Genomic DNA, 11,460 nt, shown 5'->3' on the forward strand with positions numbered 1-11,460 from the left:
TAACCGAGCTGTTATAATCTTAAAGTTTGTGTTTGCAAAAGATGAAGAGAGCCTCACTTGAATTTTTCCTTGTGATGTTTTTATATACAGTCTATGGGGTTTTCTCCCCCAGCAGATTTGAGTATCAAATTCCAGGGCATATACAAACCACTGTCCTGAAACAGACATACATTAGTTTTGCTGGCACAATTATTCAAATGTTTTGGGAAGATTTTCCTAATTTATAGTTGATGCACTCCCTAAGGAATGTTGATGTCTACATTAAATGTGAAAAATAATCAGGTTAAGGCATCAACACAGAAGCTGTAGTACAGAAACTTCCCAATCAGGTTAGCAAAGCACCCAAAAAAAGGAGAAAAGCCCCTTAATGCCAAAAACATTTTAATATGCGCAATTTGTCCCCAAAAGCAATAACTTACCTTCAGGCTGTGTATAGTAAAATTAATAAGAAAAAGGAGGACATTACAATCACTTCATCAATAATGGCGCCTTCATTTGTTTAACACAACATCAGGCCATGGGATAACATTTAATTTATTAGTGCCACTTTACAATAAGACTACCCTTATAAAGGGTTGACAAATAGTTTGTAATTCATTTATTAATTAGGTTGTGAACACTTTTTAAATCATTAATAAGCTTTTATAAGACATGAGATAAACAGGGCAACTGTGACCGGTTGCTTGCAAATAGTGAGCCCACATGTATCTCCTGCTAAGCCTTATTATAAATGGTAGTAACTCATTAATAAATGGGAATGTGTTTTACACTTTACAATAAGGTTCCCTTTTGGCAGTTATAAATGTTAGTAACTCGTAAATAAATGGTCATAAAGAGATGCCAAGAAACATCAAGATGGAAGGGGAGGAATCAACTCAGTGAACAACAGATACCAAGGATGATGGCTGATGAAGAAGACAAAGTAAGCTAGGTAGCCAATATAAGGCTTAGTCATCTTGCCAAATAGTGAGCCTGTGTTGATGTATATGTTAGAACTGGTTTCTAAATGGCTCTTAATGATTAATAAAGTGTTTACAACCTAATTCATAACCTAATTATAAACCCTTTATGAATCCTTTATAAGGGTAGTCTTATTGTAAAGTGGTACCAATCTCTTGATGTCGATCAATGTGTTTTAGCCAAAGATGATGAATACAAAAGATTGTGGGATTCTCCACTGAATATGCAGTTTATATATAAATATACCAGGTACAACCAGGTGAAAACATGTAATACAGACCTTTATGCAGAACTATATACATGTAAATGTACATGTATTTCATATTTTGTCGCTGGTGTTCCTTTTCGGACCGGCATTTGAGCAAAAATTGAGCAAAGAAAACATAACCTTTTCTGCCATGAAAAGCTTCTCTTTCATAGTTATTTTCATCATATTGTGTTTAATTTACCCAGAGTCTGTTATCAGCCTCACAAGGCACTTCAAAGAACAACAAGGGCAAAAAGCAGGAAGGAAGGTTTGTCCCATGATGCTATGTGAGAAACAGCCACCAGAGGAGGCAGGAGAAAAGCAAAAGACTAATGGACATTGAGGAGCTCAGTCACATGTTGTGTTTAAGTAACATACAAAACCACAAACATGCCCGATCACTGTCAGACGACCAGCAACCGACAATGACAGAAACAGATCCTCGCAGCGCCAGCGTCAACAGACAGACAGTTTACTGAATTCTCCAGTGCTGAAATACAACACCCCTTCAATAAGTAGCACAAACTTGATGTTTCACAAGAGACTCGGAGCCGCTCCTGCCAATCTGCACTTCATTAGGCTGATTGCTTGTCTGTGTAAGCTACTCTCTTCGCCTGCCAGTTCCCTCGGCCTTGTTCTGATTAAAGGGGAACCTCATAAATACGCTGCTGCCTATAAACGATTTCCTCGTTACATCAAAGTCACACGGAAGTTGTAAGCTGCTCATATAATTGCAACAAAGTGCAGGCATCTTTTAGCAGCCTCACACGCCACCAAAGTCACCCTGTGGCTCCTCTCTGGTAGAATATGGCTAATTCAAACCTTAGTCCACAGTGGTCAATAATATAAATGTAATGAGGCAGGAAGGACACAATGCTAATGAGGATTAGGGCAGTAATAAAAGAGGGACATTCTAATAAACTGAGTTTTTAGTTTGTAAGTAACCTGATATTATATAATAGTTTTGTAAATCAACACTTCGGACACAGGCAAACTTAGTCTTATGGATTTTTTCCAGTTAAACGAACAGTAATTGTTGCTAATTCCTGATAAGGTTTAGAAATATAATAATTTGACAAAAGGTACAATTACAGACAATAGTTTTGGGTTGTTAATCCCCAATTGCCAACACATTCACCTATTATAGAGATAAATGCTGTTGTGTGTTCTCACGCTCCTGTTGTGAAACTTGAAGAACTCCGTAATGGTCATAAATACAGAGTAAATGATTGCCAGAGAGATGACACATGGTATTTCTGTACAAAACATCATTATAAAAGTATCTACACCAAAGAAAAGCTTGACTGGTGTGGTAAATGAACGCTCAGTAGTTACTATCTGTGACATTTGCGTAGATAACGGCTATGCGTTTATGATTTGTCAAACATTGCGTTGAACTGACCACGGTTATAAAGGATGGTTGGGCACAGGATTAAACCACACAGAGAACAACTCTAGCTACAAATAGTTAAGTTCCCTGGTAAACTACTGAAATATAACCATTTTTTAAAGACCCTAAGTGACCGTAGTTTCACATGTCTACATATTGCTGCAATACATGCATTAAATGTCATTAATTTAAAGGAAACAGTCTTAAAAACTTTAATTGTTTTGTTCATGTGAATAATAAACATTGGGGGAAAAATATAAATTGCATAGCACAATATATGCCCTTTCAAAGGGAAGAACAATATAAATACATTTTTGGTTAGAACCGTTACCATATTCTCACATATATATATACACAACATGAGACATTCATACATTCCAGCATAATTATAGAAAGAGAATATGTCCACGCGCTCTAAAAGGAAATGATGGAGTTTAGGATTGTTTTTTCATTGCTACAAGAGATGAGAAAAGCTAGTGTCAAGTTTTTATTGTGATCGATAATTTGAGGTTCAAACCTTCCTGTCTTAGAAAGCTACCTGAATTAGTACGCTTTCCATGGAGCAGTTTTTCAAGGCAGACACTGTTGTAGAATTGAAAGAGTGCTTCAGAGATATGTTTTATTTGGCCTGAGTTGCTGAAACACTCATCATTCACACAAGTGCGCAAAATGTCTTGATATTAAGGCTCTTTTCATCACAAGGCACTGTATCGAATGAAGAGAAAGGCTTGAGTAAAAAGTTGTACTTTGTATTTTTGTGTGCAAGTCCTCGCCCAGCTCAATTACTGCAGAAGTAAACAAGTGAAGAGTACAAACAGCCGGACAGCAACGCCCCTCTTCTTAAAGACGAGTCATGTAAACAGGCAGTCCAAAGGGGCCAGAGGACATCTAAGTCTGCTTTTATCCTTGATGTAGGAAAAAATAGATTTCTTATTAGACTTGAAGTGCTCAGAAAGTGGATTCAAACACTCCTTATGCAGTAGATATATTATAAACATTGATTTTTAAAATGTCAGCCGTCCTCTGTGTCCATTTTTGGGAATCCACTGAAACACATTTCACCATAGTCAGTTATATTTCCATTTTTATGATAAGTGGTACATGCTGTAGCCCAGAGGAGAGGCGTACAGTCCTAAAGGTGAGATGGGCAGTAGGGGTCTGTGGTGATGGTGGTAGGCAGAGTACGACTGTCCATACAGTGACATGCCCAGCGATAGCGGTAACGTAAAGCCAGGGTGTAAACCTCCAGCAGCAGCGGCCGCCACTGCCACCGTCTTAGCGTCTGCAGCCATCTTGTATTTCTCCAGCTCGGCCTCCTGGAGCCTCTTGGCTTTTGCCCTGCGATTCTGAAACCAGATCTTCACCTGGGTCTCTGTCAGGGTCAAGGAGGACGAGAACTCGGCCCGCTCTGCGATGGAAAGGTACTGCTTCTGCCTGAACTTCCTCTCCAGGGCCAGGAGCTGAGATGTGGTGAAGGGAGTGCGAGGCTTTCGGTTGGTCTTGTGTTTCCTCAACGGGCAGCCAGGGCCGCCAGGGCCTGCGAGAAAAAACAATAACAATTTTAGAATAAGGATTAGATTAAATAATTCAATTGACTTTCATAGAATGATATACTGATCTGTTGGCTATACTTGAACACAAATGGCTAATTAAAACTTCAGGTTGAAAGTTGGATTTAGGGTTAGGACCTTTGATGCATTTAGAAACTCTCTACAAAATCATCATGACAAAAAGTAGGCTTCATGGAAAATCTTATCCCTTCTCAAAGGCTACTTTTTTTGTAATATGCCACTATTATATGTTGCTATGAAAAGGCCCACTCCTATACACATTAATAGCACTTAAAATCTGAATGATATAGAGCAACTTTTGTTATCTTTAGGCCTTTATTTAAAAGAAAATGGTCGAGAGATCTATTTACAGCACATTGAGAATTAGAGAGCCTATCAGTGAACTGTACACAATGCTGAGACATAATGAACTGTATCCTCTTCACCCAATCTGCCGAATATGGGCTATTGCTTCAAGGTAACTCTGATTTAGCAAGCTGTATGTTGGCTTTTTGTTTAACACATCTATTAAAATCCTCCAAGTTTCATAGAGCAAGTCAAAACTCACGAGGCTGTGTGGAAAACGCGCCGTTAGTGACCCAGGGCGTGCAGTCCTCTGACTCGGATGCCTCAGACTTAACCGGGGACGAAGGTACAGCTGTTAAGCTTTTTCGGCTTCCTCCGGGAGAACCACACGTCTCTCGACACAGAAACAGGGAATTTAGACCTGTAGGAGACACCGCCACCGAGCCTCCCTCCGGTTTACAGCGGATGGACTCCCCGCTGCGAGTGTTCGTCTTCATGCCGGACATCAGCGCCTCCACGCTGAACGGATGGTGGCGGCGCACCACCGGAGAGGTCTTCTCCTCCTTCCCCTCCGCACGGTTACTGTCCTCCTCGGACGAGCTGCACCCCAATTCGTTAAAGGTATCCTGAGAAGCCATCTCTCCTCCAGGGTTCATCCGAAAAACAGGTGGCGAAACAGTCGAAGTGCGGCCAGGTGAGAGCCGCTCAGGAGCGTGCTATGTTGTGGAGCTGTCAAGTACTTTGTGGGAGTAAGTAGACGCATCACGTTGACACGGATCAACTTTGACCAATCAGTGCAGCCCGAAATGTTTATGAGTGAGCAGATGCTGCCTTCGTGGACTGTGGGAAATTGAAAACTCTTGTTTTGTTTTGAGAATTGGACAAATGTTTATACTAAAGGATGCCTTATTTTTAAAATATGCCACATATTTTGTGGTTGAAGTTGAACCACACATTAACTACCAATTCTGAGTCATTTAGGATAACTAGTTAATTTGAATTTATATATTAATTAATTACTAAATCAATGATTCTAGCTAGGCTACATTAACTATATTCAGTGAGCTGTACCAACTACAAGAATAAAATAATATTTACAAAATACAAAAACCTACATTTCTGAAGGTTTAGAGGAGTGGTCGACTTTAAAGCAGCCCCTAAAGCACCATGAAAAAAGAAAATATTTAATTCCATCTTTGTTTAATATATTTTAAAACCAAATTCAACTTTGAAAATTATATAACAATGAACTTTCACCCTCTTTGGTTTAAAAAGTGAATAAAGGTAGTAGCTGCAAGAAAACAATAGATGTGCCACAGTATTATCACAAGTTAATCCTCTGTAATGGATTAGCTTTAACTGTAACCTCATGAGGCTGCATGTGTATTGACACAGTCCCCATGTGCTTAATTATAGAGAATTAAACCCAGGATGAAAAATTGATCTGTTTTCTTCTGTATCTGTCAGTGTGATTTTTTACTGTTCCCTTTATTGGGACTTTCCATTGAGACTCCCAATATTGCTGTGTGATGTTATATAAATAAGTCACACTCAAGTAACAGTGTTAATAAGATCACTTAATTACAGATTTGTTTTTTAAAGTCCAGCTGGTCTCTGAGGTGTGACTAGATACAATCTAGAGGAGACATCCCCATGTTGCTGATACATTCGTGTTTTTGTCCTATGATTCAGTCCCATCCTCTACTCACATTAGACATGAAGTTGCTCATTGTGATCCTCATGAAGAAGCTCATTGTGATATTTTCATGAACAATTTCACGTTATTTCAGATGAAAGTGCCCTGACTCCTGATTGAGACTGTTACACTTGTTCCAGCAGATTATCTGAATAAACGGTCCTTTGATGACGGTTGAAATATGTGTAGCTGAAAGGATGTTTCTCTTATCTTAAGATTTTTCCCATGGTCATGCCTGTGTTAGTACTTATACTGTATCTGTCGCCTAATTGCTCATATTGAACACCCATGCAATTTTTTACATCACAAGGCGTGATCCCTGCTTAAATTCCTCAAATATCTCAGTGGTGAGAAAGGAGAATATATATTTTTGTGTGTGTCCTTCTCGCAAAGCCTTAAGTGCAGAACTATTTCAGCCTCCCACAAGTTGATTTCCAGATAGTTTTCCTTAAAACTCACTGTTTTCAATGCAACCATTCTTTAAAGGACACCCTGCAAACATTTTCCGACATTCCCTAGATTTATACATACAGTGAACACTTCTACTTTTTTCCCAGCATATTTTACATGTAGCCAGCAGGCGTTAGCAGCTTGTGTGTGGAGCAGAGCTCAGTTCCCAGGAGGGAACCTTAATAAAGTGGGGTTATTTCACAGACAATCAGAGGTTTGTGAAGGCGCCAGTGAGCGGCCAGATGAAAGGACTGACTCCTCAGGGGAGAAACTGTTGCCTTTTTTTCAGCTCTGTTCAGGATCCCCACCTCCATCCTCCTCCTCCTCCCCCTCCATCCCTCTCTCTCTTTCTCTCTGGCTGTTCTAGCACGCCCTGCAGGCACCTTGTCAGTCATTATCCACAAAACGTGTTTGTTGCCTCCTTTCCACCCTTATTTTTTTGTTTTTACGTTTCCTTAGGTAACTTAGTCATTTATTTCTATCTATTTCATCTAACTCTTTCTTTCTTATTTTCTTTTTTTGTTTGTGTGTTTCTTATTTTCTTTTCTTTCTTTCTTTCTTTCTTTCTCTCTGAATGTCTTTTTTCTTTCTTTCTTTCTTTCGTACATGCTTTCTTTCTGTGTTGGTTCCAAGAGTCAATAGAAACATATCTTCTAATATCTAAGATATTATTTGAAAGGTTAGCAAAGGATACACAGCACATGAAAGTAAGTTCTACTAAGAGATAAGATAAAATATTCTTGGCATGTGTGCTAATTTATCTTTCAAACCTGTTTTTCAAGAGGTATCAATCGAAGCAGAAACTGCTTTCGCACATTTAATTATCTTATTTGTCTAACCCATCTGGCACCAACACACGCTGCAGCCTGTACTGACAACACATCAATGTCATGGCCAGCTTAATTCATATTAAATCTGAGGTGATGTTGTCTGATGTGCACTTTGAACGTGGGAATGTGTGAGTCCTGACATAAATAAACCGCAGATCTAAGACAAAAAAGGATTTAGTGAAATTAAGAAAAGGAGGAAGGAAGGAAGGAGGAGGAGGAGAAATGAGAGGGGTGCTCTCCTGGGTGTAGCAAAATTACCCACACATCCCACTTCCTTTTTTCCATGATATCATTTAAGCCTGATAATAGCTAAAGCAATTTGTCTGAGCATGTTTGTGTGTGTGTACAGTGTGGATGTCCGTACAGTACAGTATGTGCGTATGTGTGTGTGTGACAGAGCAGCTTGTGAAGCCTCTGGTTGTGTGGGTCGGGCACACCTCAGAGCATTGTAATTACAGCAGCCACTTTGAAGTGGTGGAATGTTTGGTTTGGATAATCAGCAGCCTGTGCCGCACTCACACACTATTTACATTCCCATTAAAACACTCATTCATGCCATCATACCAGCAAATGTTACCATCAAACTCATACCTACTGGGTACAACTTTGGGGAAGTACCATGATAGCATGTAAAGAGTAGAGTGCCTTTTAGAGCATGTACATATGTGTCATCCTACCAATATTAGTTGTAAGTTCCTCTTGAAGTTCTTCTGCTTTTATTTCCTTCTTCTAATTCTCTTCCTAAGTTTAGAACCTCACTTTCACTGTATAATGATGTTAACAAGAATATATTTCCAATATCATTATAAAGTATATCTGTATATCGATTTTTAATTGCATAATCTAATATTAAACAATACAAATGTGGCTGAATGTGCTGCACTCTTTCACTGTTATACTATAAGTTGCATAACATTTTTCACAAATGTAAAATCAACTTATTTCACTTTTTAAAAAGATGAGCTTGGACTATACCATTTGTTACGAATCATGACATTACCGACATTACATAAACCATTATATTAAACTCGCGTACACACCCATGCTACTATTCACAGAATGCAGTTACATTCTTCTCAGCGAGACTTGTCAAACTATGTGGGACATGTTGTAAATAAGTAAGTTACACATTCACACAAGCAGACTCAATGTTATCAAATAGTTTTTACTCACATAAAAAATGATCTAAGTGCTGTCACAAAATCCAACCCTCTCTCGCTCTCTCTCTCTCTCTCTCTCTCTCTCTCTCACTTTCTGAGCTTCCCAAGCCCTCCGCCTGTAATGCACCTAAATGACTACCTTGAATGCTACAATGGCGCCAGGGCCAATTAGCTCTTAACACTGGAGACAGATCTATTCAGGAGCCAGAGAATGAGGCCTCCTGTAACGTGAAAGATTGATGCCCACTTTGCTAATGACAAGAGAATCAGGCAATCTCTTGCTCGACTTGCCCTGGGCCGTGTTACAGGAGAGTCAGCTGATGACTGTAAGCCTGCAGGGGGTCGGGGTTGAATGTTGGGATGTCGAGACATATACAGATACATGCACATTCCTATACAAATGTTTGTTAACATATAGCATTGACTAATGATGATATATGACAGGAGACTGCCAGACAGATTTTTTGTACTATAAGTCATCCCTTGTAATATATTTATCCTAAGCTACTTTCCTACACATTCGATACTGTAGAGATGCCTTCGAGAGCAATTTGCGGTTAGGTGTCTTGCCCAGAGACACGTTGACATGCAGGAGCTAGGCATCAAACCCCTGACCCAAGTCGACGCTTACTTACACCCCTGAGCCAGATCCTCCCAGTTGCAATTCAGTTAGAAAAGGAGCTTTATGTTTGAGTAACAAGATTTTGAAACAATATCAGGATTTGTTAAAACAGTCAAAATCACTGTATCACAAGATTCAATTTGAATTCAATTCATGGGGTCACAATTTTGATTCAAAACTGATTCTCATTTCAAAACAATTAATGGCATGTTCTCGAAGAATCTGAGACGATAAGAATCGTGAGAAATTAGCTTTGTGCCCAAAGGAGTGTATCGGCTTGTGTCTCTTCACCACAGTGTTATAGTGTTCCTTTTTAAGGTGATAATTGCTTGGGTAAACGCCAACTGCAATTATGCTTTTGGAACTGTTCTTTGATGAAGTTTTTTACTTGTATGTACTTACCCACTAATGTCGGTTCATAGCTTCACCTCGCCATAACCCATAATTATGAAGCCTTCCTGTCAATTCATGACTGAAGTATTATACCTCGGAGGGGTTTGGAAAGTTGGGCGCATCTTAGAGACCTCTTAACCTTCCTTGTACCCAATAAAATTGTGCATTCTTTAAGTATGCAGGTAGGCTCTTACATCATGTGCCTATTTAAAATATGACAACTATCAGTAAATAAAAGGGTTATTCCAGTGTTATTTAAATATAACACTTGATGTGGAAAATAAGTACGATATACATTACAACGTTTTCTCTAAGGACTGGCGATCACAGCAACCTATCCTGATTTTTAAAAGTCTTCTACACCACACAAGTATTTTTGCAGCCTACTTGGCATTCAGGCTTTGTAAATTAACCATGGACCGCGATCCTGATGAGAGAAAAGGAGCATCATCAGACTTCTATGACTCATTGTGCATCACAGGCCTCATGACTTCAGTTTCCGTGTCAGACTCTCAGCCTCAGCGGAGAGCGAGCGAGACTAGCCAGGGGCCATCTGTTCCTCTCACAGCCATGTAGGTTCTGTTTGACACACTATATCTTAATCAGTTCTGACAGGTCGGATTTATGACGAGGTCGTCGTTTAAATCACAAAGAAGCTTGTTATTAGGCAGAGGCACTGAAATGGTATAATTGTTTTTAAGTGGCGCTCAAAGGGCAAGTGTGCATGTATGTGTGTGTTGCATGTGATCGTGTGAACATGCACAGTATTCTGGGAAGTTTTCCAGAGATTGGGGAAATCCACCTTCCACACAACAAACAACTTAAACCACAAAAACAAATCTCCTTTTAAAATATTTTTTGTCTCATTACAGCAAATAACATTTTATGGCATAAAAAGCCACAACTTTCCCAGCTGTTATGGCTGTGTTACACGCACCCTTCGGGTTATATGAGAGTTACACACAGGAACAGTGTAAAACCACCATAGTACTGTATATACCAACCAACCTAACACTTGTTTTCAAGACCTCTTTACTTTAAAGTTGAAATGTTGACATAGGTGTCTTAAATGTGTGCATATGTATAAATGTGTCTGTTGATTGTGTGTATATACTGTATAGGTATATACATATTCTCATACATATTTTTATATATCTTTGTTATTGTATTCTGCATTGTGGGAAACGGTATTTCGATCTCTCTGTCTGTACACACAAACTGAAAGATTGACAATAAAGTTGACTTTGACTTATGTTATTATTAAAATGCAGCTTTAAAAACTAAATAATGAATATTTGCTGCTCAAAAAAATTAGGTAAATGTTCAATTTGAGCCTTAACATTTGTAGTGTTGGGATACTGGCCTATCCCTCGTTATATATTTAATACATTTCTCACTATTACTAAATACTTCCTAAGTTGTTGTCCTTCATCCTCTTCTTTAATACATGGCGCCAACTTTTTAAGATGAACAGGAAAAGTCCACTCATCTTTTCCGAGATTCCGGTTCAGTATGTGTTTTGTGTTACCTTGGGGTGAAATCAGTGTCTAGCGAGAGCTTCTTTTATAGAGTCATAAAGAACAAAGCACTTAACTGAATAAACAAATCAGCCCCTCTGCCAAAACAAGGAAAAGAGAACATCAAAGCTGGCTGTAATCGTTTTTAAAGGTCAGCGGCTGGCTCTGTGGTTACAGGGCTAGTGGGTTTATTGGGGAAGAGAGGTCGTCGCCTGGCTGAGTAGACGACTAAAAACCTCTCAAAGGACAGGATAACTGATCAGCTGATCATTCGGACAGCGGAGACGTGGGATGAGGTGCAAAGAAACGTGTAACCTGACCCATTAGTGGATCTTCATT

General features: G+C 39.2%; 1 protein-coding gene across 1 annotated transcript; it reads right to left on the reverse strand.

The window, feature by feature from the left end:
* Nucleotides 1-2,795: 2,795 nt before the first annotated feature.
* On the reverse strand, nt 2,796-5,211 carry msx2b (muscle segment homeobox 2b). Its single transcript, XM_034206495.1, has 2 exons — nt 4,716-5,211; nt 2,796-4,134 (listed from the first exon to the last, which is right to left on the reverse strand). Exons 1-2 carry the CDS (start codon nt 5,107-5,109, stop codon nt 3,683-3,685), a joined length of 846 nt encoding a protein of 281 aa, XP_034062386.1. The 5' UTR covers nt 5,110-5,211; the 3' UTR covers nt 2,796-3,682.
* Nucleotides 5,212-11,460: the final 6,249 nt, after the last annotated feature.

The sequence above is a fragment of the Gymnodraco acuticeps genome, unplaced genomic scaffold, assembly GCF_902827175.1.
Source record: "Gymnodraco acuticeps unplaced genomic scaffold, fGymAcu1.1, whole genome shotgun sequence".
Taxonomy (NCBI): domain Eukaryota; kingdom Metazoa; phylum Chordata; class Actinopteri; order Perciformes; family Bathydraconidae; genus Gymnodraco; species Gymnodraco acuticeps.